The sequence below is a fragment of the Mya arenaria genome, chromosome 14 (genome assembly GCF_026914265.1).
Source record: "Mya arenaria isolate MELC-2E11 chromosome 14, ASM2691426v1".
NCBI classification, from domain to species: Eukaryota; Metazoa; Mollusca; class Bivalvia; order Myida; family Myidae; genus Mya; species Mya arenaria.
Genome location: NC_069135.1, coordinates 27,756,234 through 27,778,778, shown reverse-complemented (window position 1 = coordinate 27,778,778; position 22,545 = coordinate 27,756,234). Strand labels below are relative to the sequence as shown.

At 32.6% G+C, this 22,545-nt stretch overlaps 1 protein-coding gene across 1 annotated transcript; it reads right to left on the bottom strand.

Annotated features, from left to right (window-relative positions):
- Positions 1-6,664: 6,664 nt before the first annotated feature.
- LOC128218192 (mannose-1-phosphate guanyltransferase beta-like) lies at positions 6,665-17,435 on the bottom strand. The gene is made up of 10 exons (XM_052925779.1): positions 17,337-17,435; positions 15,603-15,742; positions 15,071-15,151; positions 14,670-14,718; positions 14,143-14,285; positions 13,708-13,866; positions 13,373-13,451; positions 12,541-12,668; positions 11,329-11,511; positions 6,665-10,831 (listed from the first exon to the last, which is right to left on the bottom strand). The coding sequence occupies exons 2-10, from the start codon at positions 15,729-15,731 to the stop codon at positions 10,700-10,702; spliced, it is 1,083 nt and encodes a 360-aa protein (XP_052781739.1). The 5' UTR covers positions 15,732-15,742; positions 17,337-17,435; the 3' UTR covers positions 6,665-10,699.
- Between the last annotated feature and the right edge of the window lie 5,110 nt (positions 17,436-22,545).

The following is a 22,545-nucleotide window of genomic DNA, read 5'->3' as shown; positions in this document are numbered from 1 at the left end:
GGAAAACATAGTATCTGCAGTTGTAGTGACCGATCCTGGATTATCAGATAGCTCTGGCAAAATAGCTAAGGATCATTTCGCAGTAATGTTCAATGCGCTTGTAGCGAAGCCCCCTCCGGTAAAGAAAACTGTAACATACAGGAAACTTCGGTCGATCGACGTTGATTCATTCAAAGCTGATATTCTATCATCCGATCTTTTGAAATTGTCTCAGAGCACGTCAGATGCAGACACGCTTGTCTCATCATACAATAGTGAACTTTCAGCTTTAATAGACAATCACGCGCCATTGGGTTTAAAAACCATCACATTGAGACCATCTTGTCCCTGGTACACGGAGGAACTTCACGGTGCCAAACATGTGAAGCGTAAGCTAGAACGTAAATGGCAGATTTCAAGACTCAACGTTGACCATTTAATGTATAGGAACCAATGCGCAATCGTTAACAAAATGTTGAAAAAGGCAAGAATTGATTATTACTCAGAGAAAGTAGAATCAAGTGAACGGGACCAAAAACGTTTGTTCAAATTAACAAAACATTTATTGAATGGCCCAAGCGAAGTTGCACTTCCACCGGGTAAGAAACCAGAAGTTCTAGCACAGGAGTTCAGCGATTTCTTTATAGATAAAATAGAAACAATCAGAAACAATCAGAACGAACATTTCATCTCAGCAGTGAATCAGTACCAGAAGATCGACGCACAGAAGTACGTGATATTGCGCGAATGGATAATTTCATTCCAGCAACAGAGGAGGAGGTGAAAAAGCTTGTTCAACAGTCAGCTTACAAGTCTTGTGAACTAGACCCTCTTCCTACATGGCTCTTGAAATCGTGTATAAACGAACTTCTACCAATTTTGCTGAAAATTGTTAGCAGCTCGCTACAAAGTTTAATCGTGCCTAAATCATTTAAAGCATCACGAATAAGGCCATTGTTAAAAAAGCCTAGTCTTGACAAAAACATACTCAAGAACTACAGACCAGTATCAAATTTGCCATATCTCTCAAAAATCTTCGAAAAAGTGGTAAACAGAAGAATTGAGGAACATTTGACAAACAATCAATTACATGAAACAAACCAGTCAGCATACCGGAAATTCCATTCAACTGAAACGGCATTGGTAAAAGTTCAAAACGACATTCTTGAATCATAAGACACATGTGATTTTACAGTACTCGTGATGCTGGACCTGTCGGCTGCATTTGACACCATTGACCATAACACCCTTCTTCAAAGACTCGAGTCTGACTTTGGATTTGCAGATAAACCTCGTCAATGGGTCGCATCATACTTAACAGACCGCTACCAAACGGTATGCATCGACGGCAAACTCTCTGAACCGGTCCTTATGAAATTCAGTGTTCCTCAAGGATCGGTACTGGGCCCAAAATTCTACACGATGTACACTAAGCCGGTCGGGTCTATCTGTAAAAACCATCGTCTAAACCACCATTTTTATGCAGATGACTCCCAAATCTATCTTTCGTTTAAACCAACTGACCAAGCATCAAAGGTAGTCACAATCACGCGAGTTGAACAATGCCTAAAAGAAATCATATCATGGATGAATTCAAACATGTTAAAATTGAATGCAGACAAAACTGAACTAATTCTTTTTTCAAGTCAAAAACACTCCAAACTTGTTGAAAAGCTAGAACTGGAAATTGGCGATTCGAGCATAAAACCATCAAAAACTGTTCGAAACCTTGGTGTTACGCTTGATTCGAACATGTACATGGACCAGCATGTTAATTCGGTGACTCGGACATGCTATGGTCAGATACGACAGATTGGTCACATTCGGCCATATTTGACCCCTGATGCCACCAAGACCCTCATAAACTCACTTGTGACATCACGGTTAGATTATTGCAATGCTCTCTTGTATGGCGTGCCGAAATCAACAACGAACAAACTGCAAATTGTTCAAAACACAGCTGCACGTATCATTACGAAAACAAGCCGTTTTGAACACATAACACCAATCCTTAAAGACCTTCTCTGACTTCAAATACAAGATAGAATTAAATATAAAATTATCATTCAAACTTTCAAGACCTTGCATGGTCAGTCACCGGTTTACATGAGCGACTTAGTAGAGAAATATGATAATTTTTGCTTTAACACGAATCAGTATGGAAAATAGATAAAAAAAAAGGTTAGATGATTCATTCTAGTATATTAAAACAATTAAGCCGTTTAAAACAAACGGTATGAGTGGAGCCGAAATGAATTAAGTTTAAGGGATTTAAACCGTGGTTGCTATGGAAACATGCGTTAAAAATGTAACAAGAGCTGTCACAGTCACGTGACATATGCCCCCGATAGTACCTTGTCAGACGGATAGCCATTATAATTGAAATATATCCCCCACCCCCAATAGCAACACATAATTCAATTTGCAATAAACGTATGAGGAGTAAATTAAGGTTATAATCTTTGAGGACAGTGGGACCAAGCATACTGAAACTATAAATTAGACAAGCTTTAGTGTTCGAGGACCTTTGATTTAATTCCCTCATAATCAATAGGGGGAATCTGCCAGTCATGATCATCCTCGATGCCAAGTATAAGAACCGTATGACCAAGCATACTCTAGTTATCAGACGGGAAAGCTTTCTACCGTAAAGGTCACCGCGACCATGACCTTTGACCTTATGACCTCAATCAATGAGGGTCATTTGTCGTTCATGCCAAGACTGCACGAATTTGAAGACCTTAGGCTCAGGTATACTCTAGATATCAATCAGACAAAGTTTGGTCTATCGACCGACCAATTGACAGACCGGCCGACATGCGAAGAGCAATATACCCCCACTCCTTGCATTTATACCCCATGCCCAAAATCGGACGTTGAAGCTTATATCCTGTCATAGATTATATTGATATATATACTAAGTAGTTTAAAAAAAATCCTTTAGATCAATAAATTGTTTTTTAATATATATTATATACTAAGTAGTTTAAAAAAATCCTTTAGAGCAATAAATTGTTCTTTAATATATATATATAAACACGAGCTGTCACAGTAAGTGACGTTTGTCCATGAAATGTCATCCAGTGCAATGGACTAGGCAATTGCGAATATGCATACATTCAAAAAGAGCAAACATAAACTATAAGCATATACCAGACCCCAAGAGGGATAACCTTAATTGTGTGGAGTGATGAAGTATGAACGTGTGTCTTGCACGCAACCCGTCTTCTTAATGTACGTAACAATGTGCCAAGCAGTTTTAGAAACCCTCCGTGCACGACAAATTTATAGTCCGAGCACGTCTGACGTTACTCTATTCATGTACATATATGCAGTATTCCGTGATGATTAAACTCCCAAGTGTGACGTTGAACTTTGAGTTAGAGTAAGAGTCGTGGGTCTTGCACTCCATGGCAGAGATGAAAGTTACAGCCCGGGCACAAGCAACTAAATTATATCTTCACATATCCAACATTCACTAATGATAAACCTATAACTGTGATCTTGAGGTAGGAACGTGGGACTTGCACGTGGCATGTCGTCTTAATGTACTGAACACATGTGCTAAGTTATCTTAAAAATCCGCCTTTCAAGACAAAAGATACAGCTCTGACACGATCTTCTATACGCAATGTGAATATACGCAGCATTCCGTAATTATTTAACTCTACGTGTAACATTGACCTTTGAGGTAAGGACATGTGTATTGCATGTGACATGTGACATATCGTCTTTATAAACTGAACACGTGTGCGAATTATATCTTAAACCCAACCCGGCATGATAAAAGATACCGCCCAGATATGACCAATAATACTATTATATCTGAATAAATGCAGTATTCCATAATAATTAAACTCTGCGTGTTACCTTGAACTTTGAGGTATGGACGTTGGTCTTGATCGAGATCGCCCGGACCGATTCCGGGGCCGACCCCCGCTACATCACACCTTTGTCCGACATTTGTTAAAAACCGGTTTATGGGTACTCCTGGCATGTGTGCTATCGTCATCACCAGTACCGGTAACGTTTAAGTCAGGGGCCGAGTCCCTGGAAAAATACATCTTTGTACCACCTCAAACTGGTTAGATGTGAAGTGTATAGTTGAACTAAAAGCAACTGTGCACCAGATGATCAATTTGCAAGAAAAAAAGAAAATTGTCGAAGACTGTAATAAACTTGGTATTAATGTGTACAATGCATTGAAACTTACTAACTGAAGTACCACATAGTTTACAATTTATTTAAGTTTAGCAGTGATTTCGTATTTTTCCATTAAACAAGTTTACTGGGTATGTCTACCTAGTAGAATTCATTCCATATGCGTGATTGGTTAGTCGTTGTTATCACGTGATATTACCGAGTTAGGTGTATAGCTTAATTATGTCACCCGATTAGAGTTAGCCGTCGTAGCTCATTGGATTCGAACCCGGACACATTTTTTTTAACATTTTGGTACTTTTTTTACAATTATGATATCAAAGCGTAACACATTCTATAAAATAATTGTCCTGAGAATCGTTACAGAAAAAAATAAATTTGGTGCCAATCTGGTGTACAGTCCCTTTAAAGCCATGGTCGTGGTTAAAATAATAAGTACAAATATAATAAAAAATATATAAGAACCAGAATGATTTTCCTTTGTTTTTACGAAATAAATCTTCACATAATTTAAATAGTGTACTCAGTTGAGTAAGAACATACGAATGTTGGGGCCATGTAGTCGTGTGTGTCAAATTTAGCTGTTGACCATAGTATTGTGCGTCTGTTCTGATTTGGATGTTGACATTGAAAACAAAATAGCATTTGTTTTTTGTTGCTGAGCATTTCCTAGTAGTTTTCATTGCATGGCATTGTAAAATACTGTACCTGGTATGCCTTTGTTGACATTTGGAATTGCATCATCATTTTATGTTTAGCTCTTGGTCCAATATTTCGTTCATGTGCATACACTTGGTTATTTACACAAAATCTGATAATTTGAGTTTGTTCATTAATTGTATGTCTTGTTAAGTTATGCTTGTTTGATAACAACGGATTTTTTTTTACATTCTAATGAAATTTTGCACACTTAATCTAACTTAAGAGATGTTCGAACAATTACCCTTTTTTGGCCTTAAACAGCTGTATGGTGTTTTTAGCAAGCTTTAAAACTGTTTTCTGATGATTTTTATGCAATTATTGTAGTGTAAATCCTATTTAACCATATTTGGAAAGAAAACATGGAAACGCATGCCTAAAATAATACACTTTAAATACAGAATAATGATAAACAGTGAACTTGGAAATGAATTTGGCATGTAATTGCGTCTTGCATGGACTTTGCACCTTTTTATCTTAGATGTTTCTGTATCTATCATCATAAACAAAAAAGTTACTGAAATCATTTTATTTTTTTCATTTTCTTCTGGCAACATGAATATTTATTGATATAATCAAATGCATCAATTTGTCCTCAATGCATCATTCAGTCATATAGTCGTTATGAAAACAAGGCATCGATATCGTTATTATTTAACTTACCAAAGACAGTTGTTGAGTTTTCTATCAGTAGTATAAATGTTTTTGCTTTATTAAACAAGAATATTAGATCTACCGTATTTTATTTTATTTCATTCAAGAAGATGGAATACAATACCGGTTCAAAATTTCAGACAAAGCTGTTTTTATTTGATTACTGTATATGACACGAAATTATAAGTATCAAATTCAATTAAAAAAGTAGAATCACTGAAACTCATCCTTATACCTCATAACCTGGTAAGCAATGACTTTTACCATTTCATCCGAAATAGTTGACGTACGAAACGTATCACACTTGTTTTTTTGTGTGTTTGTATTTGTTTTTACAATAATATGCAATCTCTTATACTAAAAAATACTTTATTTCAAATTTGGGGTTTTGGGTATGACAAAAACTTGTCATGGTGCAACTGTGTATTTATGCACAGTCAGCTACGCGCCTGACTTATTAGTCTAGAGCAAGTAGTTTCTTCTTTACTTAAGCATCCGGACAGGTTTGCAAACAGTCAACTTTTTATATATTTACATCCCATTATTGTTGGGTCTGTTTTGCAAAAAAATGAGTAATAAAGTATACCCCAGCCAGTATACCCCAGCAAGTTGTATTTTCCACCGACATTTTAAACAGATGAGTTTTTCACTAAACATATTTGCCAATTTGATACCAACATAATATGGAGTCACCAGGTATCTATATGTCACATAATGTGCGAGTCAGATTCTTTAATACCACAATTTAATATCACCTTTAATCCAAACCGACAGTCGGGTATAAAAACGGGACAATTTTGATTCTGCATTACATTTTGTCATACATTTGTAATTTCCAAGTATACAAAGGGCCATAGATCTGACCACATTTAAGCATTTGTTGCATAACTTGTCAAAAAAGCATATTTTTACTCTAAAGAAGTTATAAAAGTATGAATTTGATATCTTGAACGGCTGAAAAGTTATCAACAAAAAAAAAAACATAAAAAATGTGGACAGACATACAGACAGACAGAAGAAATATGTACTTAAAAAAACATACTTTGACAATCAGTCTTATGTTTTTATTTCAATAGTTTCTTAGTCAAATCAAATTTTTAACACCTAAAAGACATATTTCAGACGAAAATCTATATTTCATTTGGAGGATGATTTAAAACCATAAATCATACAAGTTTCATGATTTTATTTCTTTGATACAGATATATCCCAAATTGTAAAATAATAAATACTTTATTATAACATGAAACACAACAAACATTATTCAGGTAAGTCCATACTGTAAGTTAAATACAAATATAAGTTAGAATCACACTTTTACATGACAATTAGTATGAGATAAACAAGAGGATTTCTGTATAACTAACATGGTATAACAATGTGGTTCACTGCAGCTGTATGAAAATTGCATAAAGGACCCTGGGTCTCTCTTATCAGCACACATGTGTATGATCACTTTTTCACATAAATAATTCTGAGAAGTTATTATATTTATTTCAAAACTATGAGCTCAAATAGATAGTTTAGGCAACATTTATTTGATTTTAATAGTAAAAACTTTAATTTGATTTGTGACACCCAATTAAGTATTTTCCCAAAATTCTTGATCATAGTAAAAACCATATTTTATCATATGCTTATTGATATGACCCTTGTATAATCCCCTTAGATTTTGGCCCCTGATATGGATCAATTCCCCAGTTTAAAATACAAAATAATTAAATTCTAAATAATAAATACAAAAACTTCAATAAATTAAACCAGAATAAATCATACTAAAGCTACAAGGTAATTTCATTAAGCCTGGTTGTCTAAGCATTCCAGCCCTTATGAATTCCTTTAAAGATTCTACACTATAATAATAAATTTATATAACAACTTGGAATTATGCAGTTTCAAAATACTCTTAACAAAGCAGTATACAGATTAACTATGGTTAAGGTGGCACTCCATGTTCATAATGGAACTAAATTTTTTATTTGTTACTTTTGTTTATTTGGTGATTATAACTCATAATTTGCAGTTCCAAATACTTCAACACAGAAAAAATTTCAAGGCATTATGGTTAAATGGTTGATGTAAATAATGTTCATGAATTATATTTTTTTCCTGTCAATTGTGAACATGGAGTGCCACCTTCATTAAAAAACAAACATATTTGAACCATACATAAATGTGAGCAGATGTGAACAAAGTTTTGCCATGATTAATTCAAAACAGCTTACCATTCAAGTGTCTATTGGTGTAATTACTATTTAGCTTCTCACCCTAGTATTTAAAACAATCTTCAAGTCCCTTATAAGATTGTTAAGCTATATAAAGAATTGAAATATGGGTTTGGAAAACATTGTGAAAATTCTCCCTTCAAAGAGTTTTGAAACTTTTAAAGGAAGTTATATTAAAAAATAATCATAATAAAGTTTTTGCTTTGTTTTGTTTAATCAATTTAGATTAGTTTATTGACTTATGTACAATCAATACATTAATTTGTTACACTTTATATTTCAAGCAGATTTTAAGCTTAAGATTAGGTTTGAGAAAGATTGAGAAATTGGGTTAAGAGTTAAACCTAAGCTGTAATGCGAATTCTCAGAAAATGAATTAATAAGACATATCGGTCAAAAATAAAAAAATGAGATTATTAAATAGCGTGTAAAATTACAAAATCTAGATAAATGTAATATGTAGAATATTAAATCCATATTGCATATCCAAATTTCATGGCCTAAACTGTTAAAATATCACACACACTATTTTACATATACAAATAGCTGCCAATGTTAATGAACCACTGATTAGAAATATGAAGTAATATTCTATTCTAGTCCAGCTTATTCTAACAATTGTCAGTCATGATATCTCATAGGAATAATTTCCCAAAATAGGCCATCTGCAAGCAAATTGTTATTTGCAGTGGCCTAAGCTATTCATTGGAAATGTCCAGACTCAAATATTTTACGACTGCTTGATTCAGCAAATATTTTTAATCACATGCCGGTCAGGCAATTGCAAACTTACAAATAAATTAGGATAGCCTTACACAATCTGATAAATGGTATATTAAAATATATACAGTACAATGTATCTCCATAAAACATGGTTCTTCCACATGAAATGTTTCACTAGAAACATGGTTCTCACGAAATGTCCAAACTAAAAAATATTTAATCAACAACAAAACACATCTAAAACAAATAAATATGAAATAAATTAACACTTCATTAACAATAATTCAATCTTTCTCTCCACAGTACAAAGTTTTTTTATAAAGAAATAATATATTTTTGGTTTTTCTGAATTTTTAAGCATGTGCAAGGCTGTACAAACAATGCTTTTAACATATGCATTATAAATAATTTTAATTCATGAAAATGTTCCAACAGCTGCTAAATGATTTGATAAAATTTCTTGAAGTATTTATAAACAGTAGTTTAAATTTTACTTTTTTAATGTTAAACAATTTTTGGATCTAATTCTAAATTTGTTTGTTGATCATGGCTAACATGTGCAATATTCTTGATAAACAAACAATTTAAAATTACAAATTACGTCTAATAGTTTTGAACACTTAGATATTGAGCATCAATGAATAGCACAAACTATCCAAGACTAGTTGAAAAGAACCATTAAAGTATATTTAAAATACAGATCATAATATTTAACATAATCATCAATAAAACTCTTAACATTAATTCATCTTCATTTATACACATTGGCCCCATCTAATCAAGGATCGTATATACAATCAATTTGTTAAATCAATATTTCAGTGTAATTACAATACCTATATCCAAAGTAATTGCTGCATTTGTCAGATTAAACAATATTTCTTTGATTTTCCAACAAAACGTTTAATTTAACTTATAACATTGCCATAATATTATACCAAAATTCATGATCTCATGATAATTTGTCGTACACACTTTGATAAGATGACCCCATCGACTTTTTAACCCTAATTTATACATGCATCTATGAACAAACAAAATTAAATTGGTAAGTAGCAAAAAAAAAAAAAACTTCAAGATAACAAGAGCGCTGTTTTCAGTCAAAAAAGGGGCGTAACTCAACAAAATAAAAGCAAGAGTTATGTGCCTTGCTAAACATGTCCATATTGTATCTGCCAACATTTGGTTCAATTTAATATTGTGAACAGTTTTTTATGGTCATGGTTAAAGATGATGATTACAACGACAATGCTATGCAAAATGACCTCAACTGTTTACCAAAAAAAAGCCAAGATAAAAATCATGAAAAAAAAATGTGTGTAGGTAGGTCTTTAATATTTTCATTTAAAAAGCATTCCCACAACATGATAACTTCATTTAATAATAAGCAGTATGCCCACACATATTTTCATTTGAACACATTCAAATTCAGAACTTTCAATTCAATGCCTATGCAATTAAAAATGGAAAAAAAAGAAAACATGGAAAGATTTCATCCCAAATGAACACTATTCATACATTTTATTTTGGAACAGGGTTTGACTTCAGGAAAGCCAGTAGGAATATACAACTTGCCATTTTCAAAATGCCATTTGCTTACTCCTCGTTGCAAATATACATGTAGGTATATAATATAATCCCCAAATAAGCAATCTAACGCGCAAATCTTATCATTTTTTATTTGAATCAGCCGATATACCAGAAGGCCATGGAAAAATAGTTTTAGATCCTCTTTCAAAATTTAGCATAATTTGGGCAGATGAGAATTTTTTTTTAAATATTATTTTAAAAGAAATATGTGGACTATTTAGGCACTATTTCCCAACAGGCCATCACAAAAGATAATTCCCTAGTCTATTTGAAAAAAAAGAAGATTTCAGCCGAAAAAAATAATATAAAAGTATATAACAAGGTGAGAATTTTTATATTCTTTTGTTACATGGATTTGATCATAATCTATTTTCTTTTTTTTCTCAACATCAATGTGAAACAACCATTATTTTGTAATTTGAATTTGTCAAATTAATGTCCCTTTCTATAAAAGTTGAATAGTAATTGTACTATAAAACAAATGAATTTTTTTGGTATCAGACTACTTTGCAGTGTTATTTACCACTAAGGGATCAGGCTGACAGTTACAGGAAACTAAATATAAAAAAACTCTCTTGCCGAAGAGAGCACTTAGTGACAAATAATTGGCATTTCGAAAATGACATTCTGTAAGGTATAAATGCGCTGTCAACAGTGTTCACATGTTTTCACATGATGATTTGTGGATCTTTTACAGAGTCAGCTATAGACTTGTGAGGCAAAATTCTTCCACCGTTCACATAGAGTTCATCTTTCACTGTTACGTCTTCTCCCAGTACTGACACATTCTCCATTCGAACCTGGATGAAGAAATTGTTCATTTTACAATAAAACTAATAAATATTCTTTATGTTCAACAACAAATCAATCAGTGAAGTCAAATTAAGAAATCATGTTGATATTGATATTCAGATAGTTATATTCTTGTAATAAAATTTGTATCACACCAATAAGTTATAACATACAACTATGGCCTAAGTGAAAAGTGAGTGTGCTAACCACTGTGCTAGCCAGACAACCAAATCAATGTTAACTTAAATCTGTGGACATTAAGAACTTATAAAGAAGTTACACAGTCAGTGGCTCAGGGTGTATGGGATATAAATCCTCAGTGGCTTCACACGGCAAGAAAGTGAAGCAGATGCATCTCTTTGGTGGTAAGAAAACAGTTTTGGTTGTGTTTTTTCTAGAAAATTGAAGTGTTCACCATTTCGTTAGGTAACAACAATTACTTTGGGTATATAGAAATAATAAATTGATCATGTGATCATTATACATTGTAAAACAAAACCCTTACCCATCTTCCTACGACACATTTCCAGCCAATGATACAAGAGTCGAGCCAGGAATGTGACTTAATGAGAGCACCATTTAATACCGTACATCTCTTAATGCATACTCCATCCTCTATAACAACATTAGGTCCTATTGTCACATTGGGACCTATTCTGCAATTCTTCCCAATCTTAGCAGTAGGGTCCTGGAACAAATAACCAATCAGTATTAAAAACTTCAAGTTAAAGTAAGTTGTTCTTTTTTAATATGTACAGGAGAACAACAAAAAACATAAAAAATCCTATGATTTCAAACAAGGGGCTAAACTTGATAATCAATTAAGCCAATGTTATTTGCCTTTTGTGTATTGACTATGACAACATTTTTTTATTTTTTCATTAGTTTTTATGTTATGAGCAATGTTTAAAGGTTTACACCATGACACTGATGCCATTGCCACTGACGCCATAGCTAAGACAATGCCTCAGTGTTGTTGTTTTTTAAAAACAGACAAGCCAATAGCAACTAATAAAAGACACCAATCAAGTTTGTTTACACAAATTAAGACAAAACACTGTGAGTGCATGCTCATGCCTGTATGTTGCTTTTTTTAAGCCATCCAGGGGCATAACTCATCAATCATTACAGCCAGAGTTTTCTTTGAATAACAAAACAAATAAAGAGAGCAAACGCTAATTCTTGTCTGTTTTTGTTTTTTCAGACAAACAAAGGGTATTACTCAATAATTATAAAAGAGCTATAATGTGCCTTGCTCTACAAGTGTTTATTGTCTCTAGCCACATGTGTACAAAGTTAATTTTTTCAAATTGTGAAAGTGTTTTGAGTTATGGCTTAGAATACATCTATTGCATGACAATGATGCAGCTTTCGACTACACCAGGGCTATCACAATCACCTGACTATTTTCAGAAAAACAGAAAAGCTATGTTCTTTTTGTGTCAAATGTGGTTCATTTATTTTATCGCAGTTTGATAAACCTTTTATTTGAGTACCGGTAAAACCACTGAAGACAGTCACATTCAGCAAGAAAAATGTTAATGATAATAACTCAGTCAACTGTATAAAATGTTTCAACATTTAAGCGATTTGATTTGATTGGTTGATATTGATTTTTGGATACATATTGACCAATCAATAAACATATTGACTAACTTTATCCAAACTAAAGAAAGTTTTATACAACTGGCTGCGTATGTTAATCATTAAAACTCACGACTAGTGCATTTCCATTGACACCATCCCCTTTGTAAAGCAGGTTGGAATTTTTCTTCTTTAGTGATGTTAAATACATACACATCCCTGTGAGGAAATCTTTCGGCTGTCCTACATCCATCCAGAAACCTGTGGAGAATAATGCCTATTTTGTTATTTTATGCTTTCCGGTACTTTATAGAATTTTATTGATAGCATACTTACGGTAAGCTATTTATAGCCAATTCACCATATTTTGAATGATTTTTTTTTAAGCATAAAATATTTTTTAATCTAGCGTACAGCAAGCACAGAACCTCATCATCTACATTAATTAAACAAAATTTATGTCTTTAAACTTCATTACTTTAAGACCCATTTATTTTGTTTTAGATAATTAAGGGGCATTTCTCAAGAAATATTTAGGCTAGAGTGTACTAAACAACTGTACCAGTATCATACAAGTGTGTCCTTTTCTAACATGTGTACCCATTTGCATGTATGTTTTATAGATTATAATTTTTTGGAAAGCCTCATCTAGCATACAGCATGCTTCAGTAGGCAATGACAAAACCTCAACATCTAGTAAATTTATATACAAATTTCTTTCAGATTGATTGTGATGAAAGCTTATAGAATCACTCATGAATCCAGTTCCTCAGTAGAAACCAGTACTGGTGTCCATATTGAGAGGCCATCAGAAAGGATTCACACATTAGGATTAAACCAACAACCTGTTGGGCGAGAGGCCCACGCATTTACCACAAGACCACTCCAACACTTCTACATTTGCGAAACAAACTTGAAGCTATAATGACTACGACAATATCCTATTTGCTTCATTTATGATTTACCTTGCAATTCCATTGTATACAATTGCCCGTCTTTGGCCATGTCAGGAAAAACCTCTTTTTCTATTGATGTTGGTTTTAACTAAAAAAAACAATATGAAATTGAGCTTCATATATTTAATACTTTATTCAGTGTTATTTTAATGAAGAAACAAAACATTTATTTAAGCTGACATCAATTGTATTGAAATATTGGAATACTGAAATACTGCATCCAAATGAATACGAAAGAACAAAATAACAAAAAAAGTCAATGTTTAATCAAATCATTTTTGGTCTGATAAATATTCGGATATTATCAATTTTTACTTGAGCTAAACACTATGAAAGATAAATACCTCAATTCTGTCAAGCATAGCAGGTGAGAACATGTACATTCCAGCGTTAATTTTGTTGGACACATATTCCTGAGGTTTCTCTACGAACTGGTTAATTCTTCCTGTCTCAGCATCGTACACTACAACACCATACTTTGACGGCTCTTCTACTTTTGTTACCTACATTGTCAATGTAAAATACATTATAGTGCTTCGAAATATATGTGTAGTGCTTCTGGGTATGTGCATTTGCAACTAGAGCTGATATTTGTTAATTTTGAGAAATAGCCAGATCTCTGTACTAGTATAAGGGTTTCTGATTGAGTAGGACGGATTTATTGCTAAAGCAGGGTAAAGGGGCTTAGACCCTTCATGAACTTGTTTCCAAAGTCAAATGCATCAAAAACAGTAGGAAGTACCTTGAAAAGCATATAAATGACACCGTAAGTTTCTTACCATTATAGTGCCCTGTTTCCCATGATGTTTATGGAACTTGATCATATCTTTGAAGGGAAAATCACAGATGATGTCGCTGTTTAGCACGAAGAATGGGTCAAGGTCGTTGGTAAGGTGCTGTCTGGCAAGGGCAAGAGGACCGGCTAGAAAAATGGAGGGTATTATTAGGATCTTCGGTAGGATAAAGTCTCACTAGAGCTAGTGAACCAGTTAAAAAATATATGGTTACATGATTATTTGTTTATCAACATCTTAACTGTTTACCGGGTAGAACCTAAATTGCTAGGGAAATACTCATATTTATTTTCAGCAATATAGATACTATTCTTAAAATCGATTCACATTTCATTTAAATTGCAAGCATGAAGAAAATAGAAATACTTTACTTGTGATCACAGAAAATCATCATTTGCCATTCATGATAACTTTACTTTATTAGTCCAACCAGTGAAATAGATTTCAATCTGATAACAAATTTCCTCTTTTATTTTTTAAATTTAAGAATTTGGAAATAAATCTGTTTTTACCAGTTCCGAGAGGTTCTGTTTCCAGTGAGATTGTGATAGTAACACCAAGCTGAAATGTACAAAAAAATTAACAGTTTTAGAGTTAAATAACACAAACATGTATCAGATAAAAATCAAAATTTACACATTTTGAAAATACAAGTAAATGTCATACACCTGTTTTTCCACACCGGGGGGGGCAGGGAGCATAAGGGATTCTCTAACAAACAGTACCGGTATTTTTACGGGACTCGTGAGACTGCTAACCAGAATTAGTCTTGATCGGATTTGTTATGCCTGAAACACCTTAGTCCCTCAGGATTTTGACCCAAAAAATCTCTAAAACCCACAAAATATTGAATTTGAACAATTACAGAAAAACCTTGTTGTTTATTTTAAATTTAGTAGCAACATTTGAGTACCTTTTCTTCCACAGACTTCATTTCTTTTTCCATCTGTTCCGCTCTGTAACTCACAGCAAGAATAACATGGTTGACACCAGCCTGAAAACAAATAATAACATGGTAGAGCCATTGTCAATTATGCATGAAAACACAAACCAACATATTATTTTTTATGGAATAAAAAAATTGCTTACTCTGTTTTATCTAGAGGAAAAAAACTGTATGAGTATACATTTGCAACTAACTTACAGTTTGCAATTGCTTTCATCTAACTAGTAAACAAATGTTTTATGCAAAATGTAACTGAATGGTCTAAAGACCTGTTTTAAACAATACCTTGATTACCAGGACTTCAAAACAAGAAGTAAAACAAGATGTATGGAATTATATTACTCCAAAAAAGTAGGGTAAACCTTGGAAGTACAAAAGTTTCTAAGACTTCAGATAAAACTTGGAAGTTCCCTCTTAAATGTTTAGCTTTATAAAATTAAGCAAATGATAATGATGCAAAGAAAAAGTGGTTACCAGCATGTTACCCTGAAACACTCACCTCAACTAGGGCTTCAAGCTGATGCAGCAGCATAGGTTTATTGGCAAACTCAACAAGTGGCTTGGGGCAACTAAGAGTCAGTGGACGCAGCCTCGTGCCATATCCACCGACCAAGATCAGGGCCTTCATGATTGATTTGCCTGGAATTAATGAATATTAAAACAATTACCTTGAAATTTACTAAAATATTAACATGTGGGGGGCAGCAGCGAAGATGTGTCACTGCAAAAAATGCAGAGAATCAACATTTGTCTATGGAAATCTGTCTTGTTGTGGTCAAAATCCCAATACATAAATCCTTTTGTATAAATGTAGATGCATATATGGCCTGAAGGTATTGGAGGAAAATCTTTTAATGTGTTTTAGGCACCTTGAGTTAGGGGTTTAAATCTGGTGCCATACCCAGGGACCGATTAACCAAGAGGCATATACAATACACTTTGGATGGATATTGTTGGGAAAGACATATTGTGATATCAATTTTGGTTGTCCAAATTCCATAAAAATGTCCAGGACAATGGGAAATTCCACATAAATGTCAAAGACATATTTGTACAATGATCATTTTTATCCTTATAAATTGTTGTCATTTTCATCCCTATTATCTATTGCCAAACAAAAAGGGTGATGGCTAAGAGAGATTTATGATCAAATTGAACATACTTGTTATAAATAACATCACGATGTATTGATACTGTTTTGAACATAACGGCCGTGTGTAACTTTCTCTATCTGGTCAATGAAGATGACAAATGTGCTTTCATTTGTTTTACTTGATAAAACAAGAGATTTTAAGATCAGGGAGAAGTGGGGGGGGGGGGAATTGCAGTCAGGGAAGTTGATGGGGGGCCTAGTCCACCTAAATGGCCGTCAACGAGTCTTTTGACGATTTTTTTAATGTGGCAGATTCGTGACGTCCACCATCCCAGCAAATCAGCAAGCGGTCCTTGCGCAGAGAATCCTCGCGGCCACAATTTTAATATCTCCGCTATTAATTCAAATTTCTACGAAAATATTATTGCCTACTATTAAACACATATTAAGTTATGTCAGTATGCCCAAAAAACATGTTAAGTTATCATAAAACACTTACAAGTGTCGATTGTTTATCAAGTATCCCGATATCAGTAAATCTGGGACAAATCTGACTGGTTGTGTACATGTATAACGGTAATTGTGACCCATAATATATTAATGTGAAAATAACAACTCTAATGACAAATTTAATCCAGTTCAGATCACTGTCGGATAAAAATTGAACAACTTTGTCATTATTTTTCAACATCAATGCATATTATTTCAGTATATCATTTCGCCCGTTGTTAAATGGTAGAGAGTTGTAGCGTTACAGGGATACATAAGAAATGTCAAAATAATAAAAAAAAGTTCCCTGATCGCTCATTTTTGTAGCTAGTGGGGGGCCCTTTCAATATGTTATGTTATTAACTGACTGAGGAATGATTGAACATCAAATAAAGTTAAAGCATACACCCTGGTGTACGACACCATATGCAAAGAAACAATAGGGACGGTAAATTAGTATTTGACCGGAATAGGGTGTTGCCGTTTGTATTGCATCACCATAACAAAAAAATAATCCTCTGTGTCACTCAGTTTGTGTATTTCAATTTAAGGAGATTCGGAGACAAAAAAAGCAAATGACGGCTAAAAAATCTTGAAAACAATAAGTTTTTTCAAGGATAGTAGCATTTAATAATATAAAAATACCTTTACCTTGGAAGAAAATGTAAAACTACAAATGTAAACAAATATTTGCCACGACGCGTGTCAAAACAATTCTGTCGCAACGAGTTGAACGATAAAAACAAAAACTTTCCAAACTAACCGGCGTTTACCGGTGCGAGGTGATACAGGAATCCAGTGGATTTCACGTGAAATCCACTCAAGACGTGAAATCCACTCAGAACTCAGTTATTTTAATTAATAATTTATTTTTTTTTGTATACATATTAGAAAGTGCCTCATGAAGGGTTTATATTTCAAATTTTATTGAAATTGGTCAAAAAATAAAGAAGTTAGAGCAATTTTTCATTTTTTTCCAAAAATAGATCGGAAATCGAGGTGAAATCCAGATTCCGATAGGTGAAATCCACTCATAACTCATTGATTTTAATAAATAATTTTCTGTTTTTGTATAATTATTAGAAAGTGCCTCATAAAGGGTTTATATTTCAAATTTTATTGAAATTGGTCAAAAAATGAAGAAGTTAGAGCAATTTTTCATTTTTTTCCAAAAATAGATCGGAAATCGAGGTGAAATCCAGATTCCGATAAGTGAAATCCACTCATAACTCATTAATTTTAATAAATAATTTTCTGTTTTTGTATAATTATTAGAAAGTGCCTCATAAAGGGTTTATATTTCAAATTTTATTGAAATTGGTCAAAAAATGAAGAAGTTAGAGCAATTTTTCGAAAATAGATCGGAAATCGAGGTGAAATCCAGTTTTCGAGAAGTGAAATCCACTCCTAACTCAGTTTTATTAATTAGTAATTTTTATTTTTTGTATACATTTTGGAGTGTCTAATAAAGAGCTTACATTTCAAATTTTATTGAAATATATCAATAAATGAAGAAGTTAGAGCAATTTTTCGGAAATCGAAATGAAATCCACATTTTGACAAGTGAAATCCATTTTTTCAGACGTGAAATCCACTCATAACTCATTGATTTTTAACAAATTAATTTTTTTGTTGAACAAATAATTGATAAGGATTTATCATGTGTTTATATTTCAAAAATTATTCAAATTGATCCAAAAATAAGAAAGTTGTAGACCTATTTTGAAAAAAAGATCGGAAATCGAAGTGAAATCCACATTTTGACAAGTGAAATCCACTTTTTCAGACGTGAAATCCACTCATAACTCATTTATTTTTAACAAATTATTTTTTTTGTTGAACAAATAATTGAAAAGGCATTATCATCGGTTTATATTTAAAATTTAAATGGAATTGGCCCAAAAATGAAAAAGTTAGATAAATATGTTGAAAATAGATCTGAAAGCTAAGTGAAATCCACATTTTGACAAGTGAAATCCAATATTTGGTAAAGAAATCTACTAAGTGTAAAGAAATAAATTCTTTCAAGTATCTTAATATTTATACAGTAGTAGTTTGTGTCCGATGATTATATTTTAATGTTGTTTTATTGTTTTATTTACTTACATTAGTATCATTTAATCCGTTTTAGTCGTGATATCTTATTTAACATTAGATCTAATATCTGAATCAGTTGAGATGCAATATTTTGGTGTTTTTTTTCTGTAAGTAACCACTACCCAATATATTAGTTCTATAATATCGTTTAATAATTACTCTTGTCTTTGATCTATATCTATCAAAGACGAGGATCACGACTCTCACGTGCCGTTACTTTCGCACTTAGCGGTTAAGGTGATACATCAAATATCCGAGAAAGTTGACATAACATACTCGGCGGTAATATTAAAGAAGTTTAGTACAATGGCAGTAATTATTTTATGCCGAAAAAGAATTTGAGAAGATATGGTAAGTATAAAATGTATCAGAAATGGCAATTGTCATTGCTATGTTTTTATTTTTTATGCTATGAACATGTAGTGTTGGATATACGTATTATTTGATATTTAAACGGATAATTAATTGTTTCTGTGTATTTTGTGTTATTATATTTGGATATTTAAAAGGATAATTAATTGTTTCTGTATATTTCTGCTGTATTTGTTCATAAAATGGAAACCTTTCCGTGTAGTGTCTGCCTTGAGGCATGTGCACTTGACTCAATTTATTGTGATAATTGTAAGTTGTGGTGCCATCGTACATGTTGTCAAATGGGCAAGCTTGAGCTTAAGTCTTGGGACCAACGTCATCTCAAGTTTGCGTGTATAAAGTGTGCTTGTGTCGGGGATGAGTACAACTACACAGCAGCACTGAATCGGTAAGTGTAAGATATACTTAGCATATCTTATAATATGCTTATTATTGAAAACGGAGACGTTTTATATGAGTTAATGCAATATTTATTCATTTCAAAAATATATTTCATAATAAGTTTAAGTACATTAACAATCATGAATAAATATTACAACATTTAAATGAATGAATGAAGCACATTTGAAAACATAAATAACAACAACTATATAACAACAATAAATTAATAACTACGTGTTTTTATAAGCACATTTGCGAACTACTACTACTACTATTACTACAACAATAAGCATATTTATAACTAACATCACAATAATTTCTTTTAGCTCGTATTAATCTGTGAAATTACGTAATATGTTTCCTGATGGCGTGAAAGTATTTAATGTGTCCTTTGTTGTTGTAGTGCACCATGTCACTGTGATAGTCCTTATGAAATCTTATGTCCTTCATTTCAATGCATTGTACACTTTTTCGAACAAGATTATTGATGCGTTTTCTCTGTGCGTTGAAACTTTTTTTGCTTAGAAATTTGTCTTTGAAGCTTCCCCTTTCTGTTATGTATGTGAAATATACCTTTCCACATCCATTGTGTTTCAGTTGTTTAGAGATACTTATGATATGATTAGCGATCTTTCTAGGCTCTGATGTAGCTGTAATGTCGTTACCCCCCAATGTAATTATTGTAATGTTAGGTTTGAAATTTATTAGTTCGTTGATATATCTGGGTGATGATGCCTTCATTCCACCTTTGGAGAAGAACTGTACTTGACCGGGGCACTGAAATAAATATGATAACAATAAGTTTAGAAATGTAATTTAATAATGGAATAATATTGCATCGAAATCTAAAATAAATAAAAATTAAATGTATTTTAATACTTACGCGTAAATCGTAATGACAGTGCTTTCCTAGTCTAGCTATGTAGCTATCACCTAACAAAGCTATTTTTGCGCCATCTTGATAGTCTTAGATAGTCGTATAGGTTGCTTAGTGGTTGTATTTGGGTATGGTTGCTTTTGAATATATATACCCCCAATTCAGCTTATGTTTAGCAGGTCATAAGACCCTGACTTGTGAATGACAATAAGCCGTTAACGTAATCAAATTTAATTTATAAATTTCTCTTAGGGTGTCCGGTGTTGGGTGTGCACACGCCGAGAATCACTATTGAAGCCCAGCACGGGTGGCAGTGCACACCCTCACGAATTATTACATTTTAAATTGTTCACATGGGGCTATGTTCAAAGTTTATCTGTACATTTTTCATTTTGTGCATATATTTCTCTTAGGGTGTCCGGTGATGGGTGTGCACACGCCGAGAATCACTATTGAAGCCCAGCACGGGTGGCAGTGCACACCCTCACGAATTATCATTTTAAATTGTTCACATGGGGCTATGTTTACCTGTGTATATTTTTTCATATTTTGCTATTGTTTATTTTGTGTAATGTTGTGAACATACCTTTTCATTATCTCTCATTATTGTAAACCAAGTTAGACATATGATTTCACTTGGTGTAACTTTGTTCTGTTGTATTTGTTTGTTTCTTTTTTTATTTATTTTTATGATTACGTATATCAACCAATGTACATGTATAAATAACCATAAATAAATGTCTGGCATAAACAAATAATACAAAACAATATTCGGATTATTTATTAAATTTTTAAGATTTTCAAAATTCGAAAGTAAAAAAGGGCCATGATTGAGGGCGCCTCCACGTGGTATGGCCTGGATGTGTATGGATATTGTGTTTATCATGAAAAAAAATAAACAATTATACATACACAACAAAACGCCCTCACAATATAACTTCAACTTTCTTGTTTTTGGATCAATTTGAATAAAATTTGAAATATAAACCCATTATGAAGCCCTTTCAATTATTTGCTCATCACAAAAATTAATTTGTTAAAAATAAATGAGTTATGAGTGGATTTCACGTCTGAAAAAGTGGATTTCACTTGTCAAAATGTGGATTTCACTTCGATTTCCGATCTTTTTTTCAAAATAGGTCTACAACTTTCTTATTTTTGGATCAATTTGAATATTTTTTGAAATATAAACACATGATAAAGCCTTATCAATTATTTGTTCAACAAAAAAATTAATTTGTTAAAAATCAATGAGTTATGAGTGGATTTCACGTCTGAAAAAGTGGATTTCACTTGTCAAAATGTGGATTTCATTTCGATTTCCGAAAAATTGCTCTAACTTCTTCATTTATTGATATATTTCAATAAAATTTGAAATGTAAGCTCTTTATTAGGCACTTTCCAAAATGTATTCAAAAAATAAAAATTACTAATTGATAAACTGAGTTAGGAGTGGATTTCACTTCTCGAAAACTGGATTTCACCTCGATTTCCGATCTATTTTCGAAAAATTGCTCTAACTTCTTCATTTTTTGACCAATTTCAATAAAATTTGAAATATAAACCCTTTATGAGGCACTTTCTAATAATTATACAAAAACAGAAAATTATTTATTAAAATTAATGAGTTATGAGTGGATTTCACTTATCGGAATCTGGATTTCACCTCGATTTCCGATCTATTTTTGGAAAAAAATGAAAAATTGCTTTAACTTCTTCATTTTTTGACCAATTTCAATAAAATTTGAAATATAAACCCTTTATGAGGCACTTTCTAATAATTATACAAAAACAGAAAATTATTTATTAAAATCAATGAGTAATGAGTGGATTTCACCTATCGGAATCTGGATTTCACCTCGATTTCCGATCTATTTTTGGAAAAAAATGAAAAATTGCTCTAACTTCTTTATTTTTTGACCAATTTCAATAAAATTTGAAATATAAACCCTTCATGAGGCACTTTCTAATATGTATACAAAAAAAATAAATTATTAATTAAAATAACTGAGTTCTGAGTGGATTTCACGTTTTGAGTGGATTTCACGTGAAATCCATTGGATTCCTGTATCACCCCGCACCCGGCGTTTACTTCCGCTTCCCGTTAAATTATCTCTCTTGAATATATCCAGG

What these genes read in the sequence shown, in the direction of transcription:
- LOC128218192 (XM_052925779.1), bottom strand. Translation starts at nt 15,731, where the DNA reads ATGAAGGCCCTGATCTTGGTCGGTGGATATGGCACGAGGCTGCGTCCA. An exon ending in GGAAACAGGGCACTATAATG is followed by an intron (nt 13,867 to 14,142) that starts GTAAGAAACTTA and finishes TTGACAATGTAG; the next exon opens with GTAACAAAAGTAGAAGAGCC. An exon ending in CTATGCTTGACAGAATTGAG is followed by an intron (nt 13,452 to 13,707) that starts GTATTTATCTTT and finishes TGTTTTTTTTAG; the next exon opens with TTAAAACCAACATCAATAGA.